The sequence below is a fragment of the Centropristis striata genome, chromosome 1 (genome assembly GCF_030273125.1).
Source record: "Centropristis striata isolate RG_2023a ecotype Rhode Island chromosome 1, C.striata_1.0, whole genome shotgun sequence".
Lineage (NCBI taxonomy): Eukaryota > Metazoa > Chordata > Actinopteri > Perciformes > Serranidae > Centropristis > Centropristis striata.
In genome coordinates, this window is record NC_081517.1 from 34,142,005 (window position 1) to 34,166,651 (window position 24,647).

Consider the following 24,647-nt stretch of genomic DNA (forward strand, 5'->3'; position numbering starts at 1 on the left):
TTGAATCCCCATGGCAGACAGCACTGACCCCACCAGTTGAGAAGTACAAAGATATTTTCAGTGGTGGTCTTAATCATCACTCAAAATCAAGCTGATGGATTTTCTGATTGCAAAGGAACGAATGGTTGAATCTTTGTCTTGAATGGCCAAATCCGATTCAATTCAGTTACAGCCCTACTAGTGTGAGAACTATTCCTGCAGCAGTCCTGTACTGCAGTGCTGGCAATTAACCACACAGTGACACGCACACACAGGCCAGAGCTGCTACACTGGAGGTTAAAGTAAATTCAGAGCACAGAGGTATTCGCTGTGCCTGCCAAGAGCTTGTCTAAAAGCTAAAAACAGAGGCCCTCTCAGTGAGCACAACACTAATCCAGATGGCTGCATACCTGCTGACACACAGATACAGCAGAGATATGTAGGAAACTTGAATTTGCAGTAACAGAGACAAATCCAAAATTCAGCCCCACTACATGGAGAGAACTACGCATGTAGAGAAGTATTTGAAGGCAAAACATTGTTTTTTTCTTTCTTTTACTGACGCCCTTCACAGACAGCACACTTCCAAAACGGGCACAAACACATGTGCCTCTACATGTTTCTTCCAGACATAAAAATACAATACACTTTCACAGTCGTCTGCACCCCCTTTCACCAGTGAGATTTTAGTCAAACGCTCATGCAGAGAGGGGGAGGGAGAAGGAGAGACTGAGAGAGAGAGCCTGCCCCCCTCCAGCAGTATCTGGCTGGCTGTTGGCTTGGAACTGCAGCTGGTGACGCACATCTCTGATTAAATTCATCCCGGCCCGCCTGACGCCGCCTCAACCAATCAGACAGCAGGAGGGTGAATACAAGCTGCCCTGCCCCCTTTCCTCACTGTCCTCCACACTCCGTTTCCTATCACCCCTTCCATCTCTGTCTTTCAATCAGAGGTTTCTCTATAACCCCACTGCTCGCTTTCTTTCCCTTTCCTTCCTGTGTCTACCTGTCTGGCAACCTGGCGTTCTCTGCTCACTATATAATTCTCCCTCTGGGCCTTCATACATCTCGATCCATCATCTCGTGTTTCTGTCTCTTTCCTCCCGTCTTGTTTCTGTCTCCTTACTTTGCCATTTTCCAGCCCTCCGTCTCCCTACCTCAGATATCTCCCCTCCACCAAACCTCTCTCTGCTTTCTTTTCCATTTCTTTCATCTCTTTCAGCTCCAACCGATTTTTTTTACCTAGTGCAATTTTTGTGGCCCCCCAACACTTCTTCTTTTCCCCTGCTGTTATGTGTTACAGTAGGAGGTAGAAATAGATTTTTTTAAAACCTGGCAGCCCTTTAAAAAAAAGGACCCACACTTCTGCTACATCAATACACATATAAGTTAGTATTTTAAAACAGAATTTGAAATTGTGAATGAGCATTTTAGCACAGCTTCAGAAATGATCTTATGCCCCGAAAACACAAATCACAAGGCCAGTGTCTCAGATATTAGTTGTAGCCATAGACCTTGGGAAGGGACTGCCATTTAATGTTTTAGAAATTAAAATGACAGTAGATATACCCAAGTCCCAAGAAACAGAGCTGAAGTTGACTGTATTTACCAGTTGTTATGCTGCGGTTTATATACATGAGAAGAACATTAACCGCAAAAAAACATTTTATGGGTGACCTATTTTTTTTCTGCCTCTTTTGATCTCCTTCTCCATCTTTGCACTTTCCTTCCTGACAAACATCACAGTCACATAAACGTTTTCTGTCTCAAACAAAGGGACTCCTTTTTAATCTGTTATCAGCCTAGTTTTCCACATCTTTGCAATATACACACCCACAAATGAGGTAAAGGAAACCCAAGAGCTTCAATATTTAGTCTTAGTTTCCTGAATGATTTGGTCAAAATGACACATGAGGGTGTTACTCAGTCAGCTCAGTGTTTATTTCTGCTACCAGTCTCGTGCAGGAAGCAGATGAAGGCAGAAGACAGAAAAAGACAGACAGACAAGTCCCTTGGCTCCAGCGTGCCTTATACACACCCTTCTTCACACAGCCTGTGTTTGGGTTGTTATAGTAACAAGGGTGTATCTATGCTACAACTCCCTTATGTTGCAGATGACCACATCTAATTTCTCCTGCACAGGCAATGGCATATTTCTCTAAAACAATCATAATACATTTAAAACCACATTGGCACCAACCTGTTTAATTACACTACATTCTGTGCTCATAAAAAAAGCTAAAATGAACTGTCATTTTTCAAGAAAAGTGCTGCTATAACACTATCCAGCTGGGTAATGTGTAGCCATCTATGGTGTAATCTGTATTTAACAAGTGTATCAGTGAGAATTAATGTGCTGCCAAGAAAGGAAGGAGTGTGTGTGTGTGTGTGTGTGTGTGTGTGTGTGTGCAGACATACACACACAAATGAGACAGCAAAAATGACTCTCAGCAAGATGAATGTCGATCTACATTCAAATGCAGAATCTGTTGGCGGGCAACTCGTACTACTGAACAATCATGTCTGATTGGGTTTTGGCTGACTGCAGGTAAAAAGTCAGTTTGAAGAGCAAAAGAGGCCGAAAACGCAGTACTCGAAATGCAATCTTGGAACCCATGGGCTACCATTTGATGACAATTAAGCTTTTAAGTAGCTTAGCCAACTTAACTGAACTGGCGACTTGTGAACCAGGTCTGGTTGTAGACATCCCAAGCTGCTGATTGAACTGAATGATGCACGGATGCCCAGATATTCATGATCCATTATTCACATATCTGTTGGTTATACCGGAGCCCAAGCAATAGCAGCTCTTGCCCCAAAAGGCTAAATTGTCATCAGATCGATTTTTGAAGAGTTCCGAGGTCGCATCTTGCTAAAAAAAAAAACAATATATGATGCAAAAACAGACAGCTGACCAAAAATATTTTATCATCTGAATTGGCATAGGTAAATACAGATATATTTACAGCGGTTTAAGCAAGTGTTATGTTGTGAAAACCAAAATTAGACTTTAATGTGGTGGTGGCCTTGGTACCCCTAATTGAAGTTGAAAAGGAGAGCCAATTAAATTAGCATTTGTATCAAGTGCACTGTAAATTCCATTAAACCCTCCAGCTGAGGCGCTCTCTGCAACCTTGCACCAAACTTTTAATTACAGCCCTTCTTCTCACTAAATGGTTAATTACACACAATGAGAGCGAGAAAGAGCAACTGCATAAGAATAGAGAATAAGTGAGCACAGATGGGGGGGGGGGGGGGGGGGGGGGGGGGGGCATAGGGAATCAGATGCAGAGTTTAAAATCCATAACAAGCCATAATGGGCAAGAAGGTAGGGTATCTGTTATTGTAAAGAGCAATTGTGATTGGTGCCCTTAGCCTTGTGCCAGGCAGTGCAGGTTCCCCCATCTCTTCTGTCTATTGTCTGCAGAGCCACTTTATTATGCAGCCATGTTTATAGAAGGGGGAGGGATGGACACAACACACAGGCCTATATGCCCTGCACAAAAGTGTGTTTCTTAATCCAATAAGCGCTATGAGGTAAGAAAGGGAAGGAAAATACAGCATGTTTTTCTGCGTACAACAATTGTACACATGCTGCTGTAGTGTTATTGAAAGAGGTATATAACTGTGCGCAATCCACGTGTCTTTTAGCTTACAAAAACAAGCTAAAAGAAAAGAAGTGTGCCAATGCCCTAAGGAGAGAAGGTCCAACCAGTCTTGTTAAATAATTTGAATAAAAAAATTATGGAGGAAGAGACACAAATAGATGCCGTTCCAAGAGCATAATGTGCAACAATATTGCTGAGTTTGGACGGAGTTCATGACCTTATCTATATCACACCTATCATTTCCTTCTGCAAATTCTCTGTCAAAACAGACTTAGGCTGCATACTCATTTCAACAGCAACATGACTGCTTCCTCTTCTATGGAAGGGGTTACTCATTACACTACTCATACTTTTGGTCTTGGATCCACAAAATTGGTGACTAAATTCTCTCCTTCAATGCACTTGGTTGTTTCAAGAAGACGTTTTGGTCCCGGAATGCAAATGTATGTGCGTGTGTTTTCAGCAAACAAGAGAGGGTCAAGTGGGCGTGCCTGTATGAGGTCCCATCTGTCAGTTTTAGAAGAGAAAAACAGAAACACCCTCACTCACACAAAATAAAAAGGCAAAATTTCTCACCCATCACCCTTCCTATAACAGGCCGTTGCTATAGAGACCGACAGTTGCCTAACGCACCTTCATTTGCCTTTTGTGACCCCCTGTGCCTCCTGTGACCTCTTTCCATACCACGCCTCTTACACCCTCTCACTCTAATTAGCGCCCCCACCCCCAGTGTCAATGCCAAGCTCTTTTTTCTCTCGCTCTAAAGTCGATGTTCATTTCAGATGTGACTCGCTGGCCTCTTAAGATAAAGGATGGGAATTGATGCAATAATATTGATACCAACGCCGTTTTGGATTCTGCTTACCAGTCTAACTCTTTATTGATTCCTGATCAATTTTCTGTGTGGAAAAAAGGAGGCATACACGGGTTATCAGTGACAACGCAACTGGTGTATATATCTCTGAGTCCGAACACAGTGTAAAAAGGACACTAATGTTATTATAACAAGAGACATAGAGGTGCAACATGGTTGGGAAGTGTCAAATTGGTGGTATTCTGACAATTTAAGCCCATGTTGTGTAGAAAAATGTTTCAGCATGGTGTTTCTATCCATATGATCAATTTACAGAGATCACAGGCAGCAGTGTTGTCATCTTTCTTTGTGATATAAATCGGTCCTAGTCAAGCTTTGATTAAGTTGACCCCAAAAAAATCTTTCAGATTTTTAGCTGTGATGGTAGCTACCTAACCTTCTGGATATAGCGCTTTAACCGGATCATACTGCTATACCATTGGAGGTCAGTGCCTGAGGGTAACAACTGACTGAGGAAAGATGTCTTTTGAATTTGATTGACATGTGGCATGACGCATGGTGTCTTACGTATTATAGATTGGGGGGGGGGGGGTAGAAGTGGGCAAATGGAGTGCTACTTTCTCATATGTGTGTGAGAGTGAGGGCAGAGGAGCCCCTTATGTAGGCATCCTGGCAGTCTTTGACCTGTATATGTGAACACCTTGGCCTCAAAGCACAGGCTGAACTGTCATTCATATCAGTTGAGCTCCATCCTATTAATCAGCCTAAAATTTGACGTGAAGCGGCTCACTGTTGGGGGAGGAGGAGGTGATGGGGGAGGGGCAAGAGGCTCTGAATGGGCTCTCTTGTCAGCAGCTTGTGAGTGATCATACAACATGAATACACAGAGAGGAAAGCATTGTTTGAATTTGTGCGCCCCTCTTGTTTCCTCTCTCTCTGCCCCCTGTCTCTCCCTCTATCCCTCACTCTGCTCTCGCACTTGACATGCATGCGGGGTGAGCACACGGGGGGTAGAGCAAAAACAATTATGCTTGGCAGTCATAAATCCACAGGATGTAATTCACAAGCTATTCACTATTAATTCATTGAGTGTTTATAAATGTGGTTAACAGAAGAGAAATGCAGCCCTTATGCTAAAGTAAATTAGCCTCTAATTAGATTGCAATTCATGAAATTCCTTTGCAAAAGTGTTGACGCAATTAATAGCATGTGAAATTGCAAATTAATCCAATACAGAATTATACGACACACTCGTGTTTATGTGCGTCTCTTGCCACTTTGAAAAACATAATGCTGTTATCACCGTGATGACACCGTGTAAATATTTTCCTCCACAGATGCGGTCGCCGGTGCAGAGCATATTGTGGGTGAAATGAAACAGGCGGAAGAAACAGCGTGGGAAAGGAGCAAAGTGAGGGACGAGGCGGTGACAGGCATTACATTTGTTCTCTAACCTTTGAGCAGTGAAAAAAGTGCGTGAGCAGCAGAAATGGAGATTGCAGATTTTCTGATTATTGGTGTGCGGGAATGCAACAGACGCACTGTGGTATTACTGTGGCTTTCTGTGCTTGCGTGTAGCCACCCGTTACATGAATTGCATTTGTGCAACTTCCTGCTAACTTCAATAATATTTGTGTGTGCGTGGGCATGCACGCTAAAAGCCTCTGTGGCTTGTAAATGATTGCCTTGGCTGCTTTGCTATTCCACAATGTAAGCATTTGCTTCAGTCAAAGAGTAGATTGAATAGCTCCATGTCGCTGTAAAGAGGAATGTGCATGTCTTTTAATATGACCGTGGGCATCTAGGAACACACATCTGCAGCTTGACAGATACTTGCTTTTCAGATATGTCATGCTGTGTGTGTGTGTGTGTGTGTGTGTGTGTGTGTGTGTCTTGGCATGTGCGTGTTTTTGTCAAGTACGTGAAGCAGTCAAACTGACTGATTGTGATTGCGGTGGTGGCAGAGATTGTGATGAAGCTGCGTGTGTGCTGGGGGTGAATAATCAGCATCCCTCTGAAGTAATGGGGACCAGCAGGGAGGGAGGGAGGGCCCTGCATCAGAGGTCCAGCCTGTGTGTGTGTGTGGGTGGGTGGGTGTGGGGGAGGAGGGTAGGGGCAGTGGGACACTGCCTCCTGGAACCTTGCGTACGGTGAAGCTCCATGCCTAATGGGGGGCAGAGAAGTTAATTCCACTGCGCCGAAGCTTTATCTCATTTTCATACATATGAACGCGCCAGGCCGAGATCGATTACCGCAAACAAATTGAAATGCCTGGGACCGAGGAGGCCTGCAGAGAGGAAAGCAGAAAAAGGCGTTGGGGATGGGGGAGGTGGTCTGCATGTGTATGTGTCTATGAATTTCTGAGAGTGTATAAGGATGGCAGAATTCACTGATATGGATGGAAAGACACAAATCACTACCGCATACTGATTTTCTCCCCGCCTGCATATACACACACCTCTATTATTTAGAGTCACGCATGAAAACTCAACTCATTTCAGTTGATGCCACCTTCCTTTTAAGAGATATTGCAGATGGGAGGTTATGAGCAAACTCAGAGGTCCTGATGGCTCACTGAACGATTAGTCTTCAAACAGGCCCTCTTTCCTACCATTTTCTTTATCTTTCTGTCTGCATGAGCACCCACTACGTACACACAATCAGTTTCTCATTCTATGTCCCTTTCTCTCTCTATCTCTCATTAAACATACCATAAAACGAATGTCCATGTCATTAGTCCTCTTCCATATTAGCACCGTCATTGACTCCCGACGGTCGTTTTTGGCACTCGTCGAAAGTGCTCACTGCTTCATTACTTTCTTTCCTCCCTTTCCTTCCTTGATTTTTGCTTTTACCTAGCCTCTGAACACCCTGTTACACTTCCTCTTTCTTTCTTTCCTTACTTTTTCTCCTCCCTCCTTCTTGGCCTTAGCTGTGCCCCCATCCATGGGCCTCTCTCACAGGCAGAGCTTTCAATATTTCCTCTCTGACTCTCAGCATTTCCTTTACAGCTCCTCTCAGTCATACTGGGTACAGACCACATACACACAACATACACCGTAGTCAGAGAGTATTAGGGCTTTTTTCGCTTTTCATTGTTTTTGCTCTAACCAGGCACACTGGATTTGTAGTTTTTTATTTATTGTCTAGATTTTAGAACAATGCCGATCATGTACAAGACAACCAATGAGGTGTTGTTGCCTGTAGCCAAACTATGACCAAAGTCTGTCATCTGACCTCCACCCAAAGAAACTCCCTGAAGGAAGCATTACAGTGCAGCTGCAGCACAGGCCTGTTAGAGCATCACAATGTACGACGTTAAGAGTCTCCTGATGTCAAAGTTAACAGGGTTTATACAACTTTTCAAGCACTCCCAAGGCACCTAAACCAAACATTTCCAGACTCTTTCCTTTAACATCACATCTTAATTGCTACTATCGATGTCATTTTGATAAAACTAAAATTTTGAGAATTCATATGCACTCAGTGTATATTGTCACATTGATTATTTTACCAGCTGTTCTATAAACTTTGTTTGTTTTGATCCTGTTCATCTAATGAATAATTACATGAGTGATTGTGTTGATTAAAGTGTGTTTGATTACAGGCATATCTCCTAACAATAATAACTTCAGTGTGAAAGTACATTGTGCATTATCCAAACTTTCTAGACTTTTTTTTTTACAAACACTGTATAAGAACCCTCAATTAAAGATAAGGTCAGCACTTAAAACTCATTGTTGGTTCATTTCAAATCCAACATGCCGCTGAGCCAAAACAAGAAAGAACCACAGCTGTAATACTTTGGTTGCACTGTTGCTACAACTAAATGCTAAAAAAAAAAAAACGAGATATAGGGGGACGGCCATGCAGAGACATTCAAACAGACACAGTACTGAATGCTAAGAGTGTGTGTCAATTATTGTTGCCCACATAATCCGTTGGGGCATGTGGATTACCATCTAACAGCCACAAACCTCTCCTCTCCTAAAAAAACTCAGCCATTTCTCTCAGTCTAGCTAGATAAATAAAAAGCAGCACTCAACTCTGCCTCATCGCCACCACCAACATGCCTTTGAGCCAGGCATCACTCAACCTTAACTGCTCAAGTAAAGCTGCTCAGCAGATAAGACTGTGGTGGTAAAAGACAGTTTTCAGGTGTGAATGTAAACTATATGAGTGTGAGGCAGGGTGTTTGTGGAAAAGAGCTTTCATGCTCAGCGGACCTCTGCTCTGTAATTTTAAAACAAACACACGCTGCACACCATAAAATGTGCTTGTTCTCTCCTAAAGTTCTCGGTTGCTCTCTAAATACCATTTGTGACAAGGACCCTTTATCACATACAGATTTTGTACACATTTTGAATTGAATTATAATAAAGCCTGGAGAGGTCTGTTTTTTTTCTCTGAGAAAAGTATTTCCATCTTAATCACTCAAGCACATGAACAGTGGCATTAAATGTGTATTCAAATTAGAAGCGGCTTGCTTTGTGTGGAGGCTTTGAAACTGGGATAATAGCACAAGCTCACAGTCAGTGCAGTGAAACACAGGGAGGGCAATTAAATAGACAGGCCATAGTTCAAGGCAAGCTGTGGTGACCTTTGTTAAAGCCCAGCAGTTACACCCATATGGCCAAGCTGTTACTCAGACTGTGGGAGGATAGGTACTAACAGGGACACTAGGGGGATTTTCAAATCTGGGCCTTCTTCAGCCAATCTCGATAATGCAATAACAGAACTGATTTCAAGAATTTTGCATTTGTTACATCATATCCAGGGGTGGAAAAAACAACAAAGCAGGATGCTATGCGTGATAGTAAGCTCTGGCCAAGATGGCAAAAATTCAGGTCTAAAAGAAAACATAAAACAGGAGGAGGAAAGGACAATAATAGTAGAGAAGCAGAGGCCACTCCAGCTATTTTATCTTCCAGCATTTTCACAATAATGTCCTCTTCCATTCTAGATCTATTTTGGCATCATAAGAGGACACCCAGGGCATGTGAGGACACTGTTCTTTCAGTCCCACTCTCTCTGCATTTAAGCTGAACTGCTTTTATTCTACTCTTCCTCTGTTTTCCTCCTCTACCCCATCCCCCTCCATCCCTCTACCCACACCACACTCAGTGTGCTGTCTGGGTGCCCTCACGCTTCACTGCCTGGTGCTGCTGGGCGTCACTCTGCATCACTCTGCATTAGACTCCACTGTATTTGCTCTGCTTTGTGTGTGCATGTGTGTGAGTGTTTGAGAAACAGAGAGTCAAACGACACAATTGTGCATGCATGTGCAAAATGTGTGTGTCCATCTGTGTACAAGAATGCTAAATGCTATGTGTGTGTAATGCGTGAACAATGTGCGTGTGTGCCTTTACGGGTCAGTGTGTGTTAATCAGAGCTGATTAATGCATATCAGTGGATGGAATGTAGTTTTAGAAAATGAGGGAGAGGACAGGGTGCAGTTTACTTGATCATGACACTCACCTTTGGGTTTCTGATCAGCAGCCTGCAGAGAAAGAGAGAGAAATGGAGTTAGGAACTTCATACAGCAAGGGTGATGTTTCATAATCAAGAAGAAGAAAAAAAAAAATAGACTTTATTCTCGAGGAAAGGGGGCTTGCAAAGTAAAATGATCAAATCTTGTTTCAAGTGTTTCTTTTCCAAAGTAAAATTCTAGTACTTTTCAAGCACTTCCAAGGAGGTTACAGAATTAATTTAAGAATACTCCTAACCTTGAAATATGTTGTTGGATTACTGGAAGTTTACTGGTGTTATGTAAAGCCATCCATAAGGACTAACTGTATCACCCAAACAGTGCCAACTCTCTGCTGGACTGCTTCTTTCATAGGCGTGTTGTTTGAACATGCGCATCATTTTCACCTTCACCTTTTTCTGAGCAACGTCCGTCTTGGTCTTTTCTTCTTGTTTTTTCTTTTTCTTTTCTTCCATCAAATGGTTCTCTTTCTTCTGTCGCTAACTTCTCTCAGCTGCTGAACAAGAAAGGGAAAGAGCAATGAGGAGAAGGGTTAGGATTCAGCTCCAACACTCTGTGTCTATCACCGTTTCATTATTACAATTATGTAGATCCATTTGCATCACACACTCATGTTTGACGTTTAGGAACGTTCACACTGTCTGCTCAAAGCAATATTAAACACAAAAATGCACAATAATGTTTGCACACAGACACACAGACCCACATACACACAGACACAGACACACACACACACACACACACACACACACACACACACACACACACACACACACACAGTGTGCATATAAACTTTCAACCCCGCTCCCTTTGATCCATGTGGAAGTCAGAGCCGAAGTGCTCTCGCTCTGGAAAAACTTTTCCATCCACAATCATCACCTCATACGAAATCATGTCAGGCACTTTAGAGAAACACTTTCCCTCATGGTCAAAAACTGTAAAAGGAGAAGGTGGAATGGAGGGGTTATAAAAAGGAAAAGGAAAAAAGGCACACATGTAAGTCAGAGGGAGAGATAAAAGAGAGTGAACAGTTAAGAGTTAAGGCCAGTGCAAAAGGGCTGCTTTAAAGACAGAAGGAAATGGCGAGAAGTTAAAAAGGCAAGGGATTAAAAGGACTGAAAGGAAGACAACGTATAAGGCCACAGGCAGAGAATAGGACATAAGGCCGTTTTTATTTACTTTCTTTTTTTTTTTTAGAAAGATCTGTTTCCAGTGGGTATGAGTCAAACTAGCTAGATAGCTAACCCGAGGGCCAGGCAAACTAAGTGCTTCTTTTCAGCCTGTATTTCCTTTGGCACAGCTTTAGTGACAGCTTCTGGAAACTATTAGAGGCATGAGCTAGGCCATAGGGACTGAGTGTGTGTGTGTTTAGTCTTCACTAAGTGCAATGGACACTAATCTATAACACAGCACTACGTCATATCAAATCAATGAAACCCCGCTCTCTAAAATGTGCAAAAACAATCGATCATCTTCATGCAAGTCTAAAATAATGGCTTGTTCTTATTTGCTTGCCGTCCTGCCAAGAGTGCATGTATACACACACACAAATATGCCTGCCTTGGACAATAAGCCATTGTTCTTCATCCCAGTGAACTAGAAGGACATTACTTTCTTTCAAAGACTGCTCCACCGATCGAGTAATATGTTTGCTGCAAACAGTGGACAGTTTCACAAAAATAATCACTAACGCCATCCTGCAAAAAAGTATTTTAGTAAATACGCCTTTTCTATTAAAGCCAAACAGGAATGGACTTCTACGCCAGCAAATATAAGGAACCCAAACCCCTACATTTATGTGTTATAACTTGGACAAATTCTTTGGATTGCATGTACTGTATTCTAGCCTCTCACGTGTATGTGATATTCCTGTCAATGGAATTGGTCTCAAAGCGTTTAACAGCTGTTAGTTGTTGACCTTACCTAATGACATTGGACTGTGTTTACATTAACAGCTAAATGATGATGTTTGAATGTGGTCTGACGGTTAATTTTAAAAGTGATTTATCAGGCAAAACTGTCAAACACTCGCTGATTCAAGATGTGATTTTAGACTGTTGATCAGACGAAACACGCAAAGCAAATTTTTCACTGTTTTCAAACATTTTAAAGAACAAACTTTTATTTGATTTAAAAAAAAGTCAGATTAATTGATAATGGAAATCATTAGCTGAAGCCCATATGTTGATTAATGTGTACAGTCGCTGACAAGTAAACTAAAAACAAAACACAAAATGTGTCAACACAAGGCCTGGAAAATGAATCGAAATCTGAATGTATGAATGACTCATAACGCTCATAACAGAAGATTAATGAAAGGCCTGCCTCCCACTGTGCTGCCCACTGGCAGGGGGAGGGAGCTGTCAATCAAACAGACAGCGGAGGCCTCACAGAGGCTGTCTGATGGTGCGGTAATGTCTCTATGGCAGTAAGGGAGAGAAAGAAAGAAAGAGAGGAAAGTAGACATTCACATGGGCAAAGAAAGAGAGAGAGACAGAGGAAGAGAGACATTGAACCCTTGTCAACAGTTAGTTTAGAGCCAAAAACCCTGGGGAAGACTGCCAGACTAGTGGCCATGGCTGCAGGGTAAAAACGGAAGACATTGCTTTTTTTTTTTTACCTCCATCTGGATTTTCCCCATTTCATCGCTCACTAATGCTCTCTCCCTCTCTCCTACATTCACACAGTCCTATTTTTCATACGGAGGAGTCTGTGTGTGTGTGTCATTGTGCTATCTCAGCAGCTAGGAGAAGGCAGCCCTCAGGTAATAAATAGGAGCTCAGATTATGTGTAGGTGTTTGTGTGCATTCAGATAATTATATGCAGTCTGTGTAGCGTGTGCAGTAGCCTATTTCTCAGTCATTCTCGGAGCTGAGAAACAGTGACAGCATGCAAGCAGAGAAAGGGATGGGGGATATATGTGGGAAGAAATTGGCTTTTACCGTTATTAATACTGTGTGCTAGATTTTTCTGTCACCATCAGTTGCAAGCAGGGATGCAAGATATACATCAGGCTGATATGAATGGGAAATATACATTATTCCGACAATGAAATTTTACTCGATAAATAGAGTCAATAATGTGTCACATTGCTTTCATTGACAAAGCATAGCTGTCCCCAAACCATTTTCCATTTCTTTATCAAGCATAACAGTTTACTAATGCCTTTTGTCACTGTGTTTTATCTGAATACTAAGCAGCCATAGGCATTTGCTTCTATAAAAGCCTTTATTTTTGTATTGAGTATTTCATAAATTGACATGTCTGATTTGACAGATTGTGTCAAACCATTTCATTTGAATTATTTGACAAAATGCTCTATAAAAGTCCAAGTTTGTTTGTGAAGTTTTATGCATTTTAACAGAAAAAGATAAATGGTAATTTGAGTCAGAACTGTTGTTTGTTTTTGTTGAATTAACAATAGTGATGTCACATACTGTGTCAGTTGTCAGAACTATAAAATATTAAATCCTCAATCTTTGCTCACTACATTTTAGCATTTCTTACCCTCAGGTGTGCATAAACTACAGGTCATTAAGTTATTTTTGAGATGGAAAATTAAAGGTTATGATGATCGTCAATGAAAAGCAAGTCATGTAAAAACAAAAATCCATATTGTGCATGTCTAGTTGCTAGTGACAGAGCCTTTTTACTACGGCTGACCATGTCATCCTAGTCAGTTCACCTTTCACCCCCCAGATGATAGTGGATCTTCTCTATCTGGTTACTACTGCTGCTGTCACAGAGGAACTACAATAGTACCACACATTTGCACAAATATAAATCGATCGATATCTAGTTTAATATGTGCCAATAAACAATGGAAGTTTGCAGTTAATTGGTTGTTTGTGTCATTTATTGTAATGTTGGTGGCAGCCTGGAAGAAAACCGGTTACGTGAAATGTGAGAGGGCGCACAGTCGTCTTTTGAGCTGATGTAGTCGATTCCAAAGTTAGCTTCCCTCTTGACCTCCTTTGCCCCACATATATCCTTACCTACCTCTCCCTGTCGCCTTCTCTCTCACTCACAGGATTGCTGACACCAGCACCTCCTCAGCACTGACCCTGGGGTGTCTCTTTGCTGCCTTCCAGCATCAGGTTTACCCTCGCTGGCAGTATGACACTGCAATTAGGCAAAATATGTCCTGTTTTGAGGTTACTGACCTTACACAGCCACAGTGTGTCATTCAGTCTTCTCCTACACTAAAGGGGCTTAGATCAACTCAGCCAACAAAATGTAGCCAGTAACTAAACCAGTGATTATTTAATTCTTGTTCTTCAAAATAATTAAAAAGAGCAAAAAAACACTGTTAAAATAAATATACGTTTTAGATGATTTCCTCATTTGCTACCTTGCCAAATGCTCGCCCTCAATAAAAAGTGAAAAAAATATCCAGCAAATGCAAAATCAAGTTTTTTGCATGCTGTATCATGTAAGCTAGCAAGCTGTTTACCAATATGTCCAAGAGCCAGCTGTATATTGTCCAAAGTTGCAAATGTATGCAAAGCTGCCATGTGCTTTCAGTCAGAAATGTGATCCCGATGCACAGGCTTGTTAAACCACAATGTCTCTTTTTCTATTTCTGTACGGAATACAGCATGACATTTAAATAGCTTTGAGTTGTTGGAACGGACCCCTGCCGAGGTTAGGTGAGCTGTGCAAGCTAAGCTAAGTAAAGCATGAAGCTTCCTTTGTATAGGATGCATAGGTAGTAAAAAATAATACCTGCAAATATCTACTGGAGCTGATGCTAGAATGGACACAAAGACAAGCCCCGGTCTTCAGAAACAAAATACTATCATCCCCATTCATTTATAAAGCAATTCCACAGAAAATACAATATACACGGGTCCTATTTATTTTTTCTTAAACCCTGACCTGACCAGGGATCCTACATCGACTTAGTGGCTTTTCTTAAGAATGCAGAGCTAAGTAGGAAAACATCCCAAGCCTAAACAAAGTGGGGCCGTTGGGAAATTGTGAAGAAATTGCATAATAAGGCAGTATCCCCTCTTCCTGTGCCGCACACAAAACCTGTTCCATATCCTGGGACTATAGGGCTAAGCTACAGAGAAGAAGGCATGACAACAGGAACACACTGTACAGGAATGAAGGGGCTAGAAACCCACAACACACACAAACGCAGTCACACAGGCTCACACAGGGAAGCTTGATGTACACAGGCAGGAGGCAGTCTGTCTGATGCCTGTCTTTTTCCGCCAGGGATGCAGAGGAGAGGGAGGTGGGAGGAGGAGAAGGAGAGATGAGGATGGGGGGTGGGGGATGAGAGGAAGGGAAAGAAACAGGCGGAGGATGAAAGCAGACGCAGAGCAACACCAATTAAGAACGACAGCCGCCGGAGAACCAGACAGGGCACAGAGAGAAGGAAGAACTGGAAGAGGGAAAAGACAGAAAGAATCCTCACTGGAGAAATGAAGGAGTTGGAAAAAAAAAATACTGAACGGAGCACTATTGAGGCTGGCAGACAAGGAGAGACAGGGTTTGAGGAAGGGGGGGTTGGGGGACGAGAGGAACGGAAATATCCCTGCACCTTGATCGCTAGTATCTAAAGATGCAGGGAGAAAAAGCAAGGGGTGAGGGGGAAAACCATTCAAAGGTGATAGAAAAATAGAAGGAGTAAAAAGAGCTGTGCTAATGTGAAGACTGGGTGAGACAAAGGAAGAGAGACTGAGATAGAACTTGAATTGGGAAAGAGCTGCAAGGAAAACATGCAGCTTCACGTGTGCTGAAAGGCTGTCAGATCCAGAAGGAAGAAGAAGACTTTCTTTCTCGGCAAAAAAAAATAATATGGTCAGGTCGTGGCCACAGAATGTGGTAAATCCACTCTCCAACAACATTACCATTCAGCAATCCACCCATTCCTGTGGCATTAGAGAAGCCACAGGGCTCTCCTCAGTGTTATTACTTGGAACATTATCATGGACAGCCCTACCTGGGGAATAATTCCTCAAAACCTGCTGCTGCTGCTGCTACAGACCTCAACTACTCTCCACAAATGTGTGTGGGTGTGCATTTGTGTTCACTCGAACTGAATGGCTGCTTGGGCAAAACAAGCCTGTAAATTCCACAGTTGATAAGCAGTTACAACAACGTGGTGTGTGTTTCCATCCCTCAGTCACACTAACAGTTTGACTGGCCGCTTGGTTCGCAAGCATTCAGTGCATACCAGCTTTGCTTTCAGCAGGTGGAGAGTCGGGCTTGTGAAGATACACAGCAGACTCTATTGCTACTAGACCGGACTTGCTCAATGAACTGTGGTGGATATATTCTGGGTTGTTGGAATCTGTAGACGAGGGACTGATTGAGGGCGAACGGGTGGGTGGAGAGTGGCGATGAAGGGCGACGCAAGATGGAGAAAGAAAGAACTAGATAGTGAGAGAGGCAGACCTGTGTTATAAATAACAGCTTTGAGGTTTGCCTCCAGAAAATTAGCTCTCAGTGTCTTGGCTGCTTCCTCTGCCAAGTCGATATGAAACTTTAACACGATGGCAGCTCATTAAATAGGAAAACAGCACAATGCACAAGACCAAGCAGGCCTGCTCCCTGCCAGCACCACAACTAAAGCTTATTGAATTCAAGAAGAAGCTGTCAAGCCGAGTGTGTTGGTGTATGCGTTTGTCTTAACTTGTGAGTGCTTTGTGTTTATGAGAATAAGTGGTTGTGCATGGTCTGCATATGCCTGCATATTTTGCGTATTTGTTTTAATCTGTTTGCTCGCCTGGCAGTTTAGAGGCTGTGAGGTGACTCCCTGTCTAAAAGGTCTGGATAGTCATGAGATGCTATTAGCATTAATACAATTCATGACCTCTCATGATTAACCTTAAGCAGGAGTTTTTACCAAACACCAAAACTGAGCACCTATAAATGTAACCTTGCATTCATTATTAAGATTTACATCACACCCAGAGAAACCTTTGGCTGGCTGTTAATGATTCAAAAACTATATTAAGCCTACTGGACATCAGGCTGCAGCTTACCATAGAAATAAATGAATAAATATATCTTTATGCAAATCTGCTATTTAAATCAATCAAAAAGCAGATGTCATGTTTCCTTTGCATTTTTACTTGAGCCGTCATAGACGAAAGAAATTCTAAGTTGAACATTCATAAAATTTTGTTGATTAATTGATTAGTTAACAGAACTGAGTATCTCCACAAAGAATTGTGCAAAAGCACTACTTTAAGTGTTTACCAGAGATGTGCTCAAAGGATTTCTTTTTAAAGAGCCATTTAGCATGAAAAAAATAATTAAAAATGAGTAATTGACTCAATAAATCTTGTTTGACTAGGACCAAAATGACCAATTATTTGATTCATCGTCTAAGAGGGGGAAGCCCTAATTTTTGACATATTATTAATTTTCTGGCATATTTAGATTCACTGGAATCAGGCAAGACAGGGTTACAGCAGTGTGATATTTCTGTTCTTTCTGCATCCCTTATCTAATGTCAGATACATACACAGCTGTGACTAAGAATGGTGTTTAACTTCTGTTGTAAGTGCTGCACAACCCGTGTTTCACCACCACCACCTGCAAACTGTGAGCCAAACTAAATCAAAAGACAAACCTACCACACAATGCAAGACAAATGAGCTATTCGGCTGGATATACTTCCCCTCAAGGTTACTCCATACACACACACACACACACACACACAAAATGTCAGTCAACCATTCCCTGGCTGTCAACAGTGTAAGCAATAACATTGACTCTGAAAGAGAGACAGAAGATAAGTGCTGTGCTTAGTTGTGGGAACAAAGCCTGCTTGGATTTAAGGAGGACAGGGATGAGGACAAGAAAATGCAAGGAGAGAGATGTAAGTGACAGCCCCCTCTGTGAGGAAGAACAGTAGTGTGGACATGTTTCTATCTCGAGTAAATATTAGCTAGTATTATTTTATTGAAACATTGAAAATGGGCATCATGAGATCTACACTCTATTTCTTCAGTTAAAATCTGCCGATGCATTGTAGCTCACAATATAGTTTTTAAAATACCAAGAATACTACAAATTACAACAACAGCAATTTCAGTATCAAAATGAAGGTACAATATTATATGTTGGGTCAACAGCTTTCTTATCCAAATTACTGATTATCCTCAGATAAACAGATTAACATGAATAAGGCTATGCAAAACTCTCCTGTTAAAATTGAATCTGCCCACAATTTTGTAATATAATGGGAAGACAATAACAATAATGAAATGTTTTGTTGATCATTTCCTGTGGTTCTATTTAATTAAACTTGGTCCTTAAATGTGATCTAGCAATCAAAATACACAAACTTAAAGCAAACACTTGAACTTGATAGTACTCAAGTTGATTAAGACGATAAAACATTCCAGGCAGCAAACAAATGACCTAAGCTTACTGGCCTAGACCATGGCCTCAGCACAGGGGCAGGCAGAGCATGCTAGTGCTATTTACATAGCCGCATCTGAAGGCTTTGGAAGTGCTGTAGCGCCTAAGTCCTTTTACATAATGAGTAAGGCTGTCTAATTTCGGTTTGGAGCAGGAAAAAGGGAACACTGTAGGTTGGATGTCCTGCATATTCACTGTCATCTTCCATGTGATGGCCCTTTCCTTCTCTCCACGTCTCTCCAATTAGCCGACATGGAGCAGAGGGAGGGAAGGAGGCCCCCACCATACCTCGGCACATTGAACATTCCCCTGGACCCCTGCCAAGACTCACAGGCAGCAGCTCGCCGGTTTCAGCTTCGCTTCCCCCATCCCCCTGCTTCCATCCTAGCCTGGTTTACCCCTGGTGGGCCCCCTAAGCCCCTGCCCCCTCCATTGGCACACAAGTTGGACAAGTAGGTGGGGGTTACCCCGCCACCCCCAAACCACCCCAACACCCACAGGTCCATTTGCTTACAACTCTCCTATACCTCTTATACCTCTCTTATGTAAAAAACCCTGTGTATGACATAATAATAATATACAGGAGGTCTCCCCAAATTTGTTTTTGTACGCAAGACTGCTCACAAACAAATACCTTGTGGCCTCCCTTCATATTAGCCTGAAACTATACCTGAAGTCATTCTATAAAAACTGCATTACTTGAGCAAATAAAAAGTGAATGCAGCATAAACGTTCAGACACTTGCAATCAGGAAGTGCCGAATTTAGTGCTGGGGGCAGTCGAAGATAAGATTATGACTATCATAACATGAGATCACCATCTCATACCAAAACAGATTAGTGTCAGACCTAAAGTGAACCCAGTCACAAAGTACACCTCAAGCATAGACATACAAAAACAAACAACATCACATCCTTCACAGCAAATGTCAGCCACTTGAAGTGTCAATAACAGAATGATAGTGTTTGTTTTCAGGGTGATGTCCATCCAACTAAGAAAAGGTACAACTCTTTCTGGCTTCCTAGCTACTCAACGTTATCACTGCCAACACCACCGTCAACATACACTCCCCCCTTGCTGGCTCTCAGACACATGTACAAACCCTCCTCATTTGAGGCCACACCAAACACAACTGCCAGGCAAGTCTTTATACGGCCCCCCTCAACTTCAAAATAGCTGTCCGTGGAGCAGAGGAAGAGGGTAATGACTTTTGGCAGCCTCCCATTGAATCCAGCTGATTCTACTGTCAACGCCTCCCGACTGCAGCAGCACCCTGCAGCAGTGTTAAGCGCGTTATCTATCAGGCTTGTGCCCGTTGTTTGAAAAGCCTCGTAATCAGAGGCTCAGTAACTACCACGGACAGACTTGGGCTAAGGTCAATGACAGGGAAAGGGATAGACAACACAAACCACTTTGCCAAAGCACGACGAAGTGGGATTTTCCAAAGCCAACACAAAATGTCTGATAGGGGCTAGGAAGAACATTTTGTTTACTTGAAATTGTAGTCTCCAGGGCAAATAAGCTAACTACTTTACAGAAATAAAAATTCAAAACAGAAGGAACAAGACTTTGTATGGGCGATACAGTGACATAGGACAAGCAGACCCAGTTACATCTGGCCCTTTAGTGGAAACCAGGTGAATCATAGCAACTTGAGGACTGAACTAGTATTCATGTTTTGTCTGCAAAGGGTCAGACAAGAGGGAGCAAGCTTTCAGCTTCCTTTTAACCAAATGACCCTGCCTCCTCTGTGATAAGGACCTGCAGATGGAGTTACTGCCAGAGTTTGTCCTCATGGCTTTTGTTATAATACACTCTAATGAAAACAATGTCTAGATGCCAACAGCCTAGAGCCTGGTTGGATCCAGAGCCAACATGGGTTATGGGTTTCCTGCAAGTGCGCTGCCAAAATGGCAAAAGTAGTAATATAATTCATCGAGTCTGTGCCCCAGTGAGGGACTGAATTTCTCATTTTGGATCATGTTGCACTGGGAAAGCAACAATCATTCACCCCAAAATTGAGATATGTTAACTTCGGTGTCTAGATTTGCAGATGCTGGCACATATTGAAAGACAACCCATACTCTCAATAGACTATCAGTGCTATCCATGTTCTCCCAGTGGATAATTTATGCATTCCCTTTGAAGCAAAAGTAACAAAAACTGAACCTTTTATACTTCCCTGTAGACTAAACGTTTATAAGAAGGACCAAAAGGAGAAGCACTGCTGACATCTTCATTGCAACACAACACGTCTTGCCTCGGGGGTAACCCCAGTGCTGGTGACCTAATGCAGATACACATTCCCTTTTTATCCTAGCGCCCTCCAGATGAGCCACCTGCTGTGGCTGTAGTGGTAGCTATGGTGTTAAAGCAGTTAAGCTGAGAAGGGTAAGCCTAACTGTATGGTGTTTAAGAAAACTAGCAGACTCCCTCCTCCTCTTACCAGGCTTTAGGTCTTTCTTTTCTCCCTATTCACTGGTTTTACATCCAAACCAGAGGGGCCCCTGCAACATCTTTTCTCAGCCACCCCCTTACTGCGTGCTCTTCAGCCTTTTGGAAAGATGGGCGTGCGCATGGAACAGAGGAGGACCCTTGACCCTGAGTAAGAACAGGGCTCTGTGTGTGTGTGTGTGTGTCAGCCAGCTGGGTGTCTAGAGTATGCAGGAGGCAGCTTACAACCTGAACAACTGCAGGGCACTATCCAACTGCCGAGGCTTTGAGCTTGACATAAACGGTCACACACTCCCATGGCAAAAGCGACAGGCAATCCACGTGTGTATTCACGGGCTGATTTAGACCCAAACACTTAAAATAACAATAACAAATTTGCGTTCCAAGACATGGCACAGACATACACACAAACAGCCACTAAGGCATGCACACAAATGTGCGTGTACCGTCCACAATACCCGAACAGTCTCCCTGTGTGATTGCAAATGTACATGTATGTGTGCCACCGCTGCTCGTGCGCATTTTTCATTTCATCACCTCACTGGTGTGTGACGATGGAGATAAGACAGTGGTGACAGAGATGTCAGAGAGGGGGGGGAATGAAAAGGGGGTTTGAAATTGAACGGGAAATTATGTACTTCAATTAAGACACGCGGAGGAGATATTAAAAGCTATACTCCACTGCCTGGGGACAGGATGCAGGAAGGGGGGATGCAATGGAAGGCGACAGTTCAATCAGTATCTCCGGCTTTCTCACCGAGCCGGAGGGGAGGGGGGGAAGGAGGGAAGAGAGACAGGACAGCAATGTTTAATAATGTACTTTGAATTAGTATAGTGGAATGTACAACAGGGTGCAAGATACAGTATGTGATACGGCCGCAGAATGAAGGAAATACTAAAGAGGAGTGGCAAAAGAACAACCGGGATAAAATATAATACTGAGCTGCAGCTTCAATACGCAGGCACAAATCAAAACAGTCCTGCTTTTCATAATACGGTTAACTCGATCAACAATCAACCTGTAGAAAGCACTGTTTGAGCAAAAAAAGCCTACTACCACACCATTACCTTCTATTAACTACAAAAACATTGAAAAGGGCAAGGCAATTTTCTCAGTCAGTTCAAGAAACCATCACATTACAGGCTCACATGTACTGAGTGTGTTCCAGTCCAGACAGCCAATCATGAAAGAGCTATGATATAACACAAAAGTTCCCAACACATACTAAATTTAGTCATCAAGTTCATAATGAATATCCAAAGGCAGCACATGGGAGCCTACCTTTGAGCACTAGTGCAAGGTTTTCTCATCGATCCAACACATAAAGCACTTTTCTAATTTTGCAGGGGGACTCCCTTCAAAAACCCTTTGAGACTGTCATTCAATCATGTAATATACAACATGAAGACATCGCTAAGCTGTGACACCACAAGTGAGCACAGATAATTGCTAATGGGTGTTTTAATTTTGTACCACTTGACATTGCTTGTTGTACTTACTTAACATCGTAGTTGTAACCGGGCAGAATCATGGAAATAATGTTGTGATATAGATGTTTTTTTTGCTTATTTATTTGCCAGTGCAGCAAGCTTCTGTCCACTTTCCACTATCAAACACTCATCAGCAATCAACATTCATCCATTTATCACACCAGAAAACCGCTATTGGTTTGAATCTTACCTTGCGTTAACCACAGCTTTGGCAGCTTTCAGTGAAGAGTCGGTGCATGGCAGAAAAAATATGCAGAAAAGCATTCTCCAATGTCTTTTCTAAAAAAGTTACCCGTAAAGAGATGGAGCAGAGATTCAGTCGCAATTAAAGTCAGACTTGGCAGATAAGCCGACTGCTGCTGGAGCAGCTTGGTGACAAAATACCGAGGTAAACAACGGCTACTCAGCCAGATATACACACAGCAAATACGGTAATGTATGCTTTCAGCAACAAATAAAATAAAATATGCCGTGAAATTACACTCGCCAAAAAACAGTTTGTTAAAACGTCACAATATAACGGGGGGCGGGGAGGGGAAGCACCACTAACAACAAAAACAAAAAAAAAACGAATAAAATGACTTTTAAAAGCAGCTAAATAACGCAAGCTGACGTCAGCTGGTAGACGTTGTAAGTCGTCGACCGTTGCGAGGTTTTTCAAACCGGAGAAATCAGGCAGTTTTTCGTTAAAAATCGCCGATTAATTCTCGCGTAGAAGAGCAAGCCGACGGCCGTCAGCCAGCCAGCCAGCCAACTTGTTTTAAAGTGCAAAAAGAAATGTTTTTGTTTAGGTCGCCAGCTGGACGACTAGCGACGGGCTGGCTACCGCGAATGCAAAGTGAGAAACGACTCCGGGGAAATACATTCTGTGTGGATCCAGACAGCGGAGCGGACAGTCATGGTAGGCGTTCAGTGAGCTCTCGTTGACAGTGGTCTCGCAGCCATTTTGTTCAAACTAACAACACTGCAGTCGGCTCTCCTCCTTCCAGAGAGCAGACAGACCAGGAAGTGGCTCCAGAGACGTCACTCCCGACCAACCAAAACAGAGGACGCCAACTCCGCCCGCCGCCCTCCAGCCCGCCCCCTGCCTCCGCTCGCCAAACCTCCAAGCGGCCACAGAGGATGGACATGCAGGCAGCTCGTATTTCCAAGGTAATTTCTGAAGCATGCAGCCAACACTGTGAGTTTAGAAAAGAAACAAATGCGACTCTGTTATGGATCTTTGGAGGATCATATTATAAAGATAGAAATTACCTTAAAATACTTACTCTTCACCACCAGCGCTTAGTGACTTACTTCTTACACAGAAATAAGATACTAGCCTATACTTCATGTGACTCAGTGTTGGGAGAGTTACTTTTAAAATATTCCACTATAGATTACTGAACACACACCCTAAAATGTTATTTATAACATCTTTTAAGTTACTTCACAATTGTCTTGTCAATTCTCACTTGTCTGGGTCTTATATGTCCATGCCAGAAACACATTCCCAACTGTCCTAGCAGTGCGTCTCCTCTGCCATTTAATTTTTTTTTTAATGAGAAATATGTGCTTCATATGAATTTTAGAGCAAATAACGCAAAAACTAACTAGAAGGGCACTGAATGCATCTCACAAAGCAAAAAATATTAAGTGAATCTGCTCTGTGATTTGAATGAGCTCCCAAATATAATGTGTTCCCACTTGGCCCATGCTACACTTTTCCACTAAGTATCGTGAAAATCAGGCCATCAGGCAATCAGACAAACAAACTTTTTGGCTGAATTAGGCCTAATCTATTTCTAAAGACAGTAACTGTATTCAGAATAGCATCACTTTAAACTGTGACTATAGGACAGTACAGTCCGCGCTGTCATATTTTGTATTTTAAATACGTAATCCTGCTACTTGTATTCCAAAACCCTGGTTACTCACGACCAAAATAGTGCAAGAGACACAGAAACCGATGAGTCGTAAAGGTCTAGAAGCAATTTAGAACTTACATCATGAACTTTATTTAGCGGAATCAAATGTCTCGTAAAGGGCCCAGCCCAAGTTTCTCTACCCAAGATGACCTTTGTCAAGAATCTCTTGATCACATGGTGTACAGAAACATGGGGCGATAATTCCAGGCTATTCACGACATGATGGATGAGGTCGCCCTTGTGCCCTCTGAACCACGTCTGCAGCCGTCTCAGGAAAAAAAAAGAAAACGTGGCCCCTGTCCATTCTCTGCACTCCTTTCTCATGGAAATTACTGCTCCATGCACAGACAAACACACACAGGCACACACACACACACACACACACACACACACACACACACACACACACTGTGAGGTGGGAACAGGTCAAGGCTGCAGTCCACAAAGGGGAAGGCTGACCAGTGAGAACTCTCTCAGCAAAGCTCTGGGCTCCTATACATCACTGGGAGAGACTGCAAATG

The 24,647-nt window shown here is 42.6% G+C and overlaps 1 protein-coding gene across 3 annotated transcripts in view; it reads right to left on the reverse strand.

The window, feature by feature from the left end:
* The window catches only part of tnrc6c2 (trinucleotide repeat containing adaptor 6C2), a 58,027-nt gene extending 34,810 nt beyond the window's left edge, over positions 1–23,217 (reverse strand). For 2 of the 3 annotated variants that reach the window (XM_059339716.1, XM_059339699.1), the window contains exons 1-3: positions 22,410–23,217; positions 10,282–10,382; positions 9,880–9,901 (exon numbers count right to left, since the gene is read on the reverse strand). In XM_059339716.1, coding sequence (XP_059195699.1) covers positions 9,880–9,901; positions 10,282–10,344 — 85 coding nt within the window. In that variant the 5' untranslated portion in view covers positions 10,345–10,382; positions 22,410–23,217. Of the gene's footprint in view, positions 1–9,879; positions 9,902–10,281; positions 10,386–22,409 lie in introns of all 3 variants that reach the window. The other variant, XM_059339708.1, reaches the window with a different exon arrangement.
* Between the last annotated feature and the right edge of the window lie 1,430 nt (positions 23,218–24,647).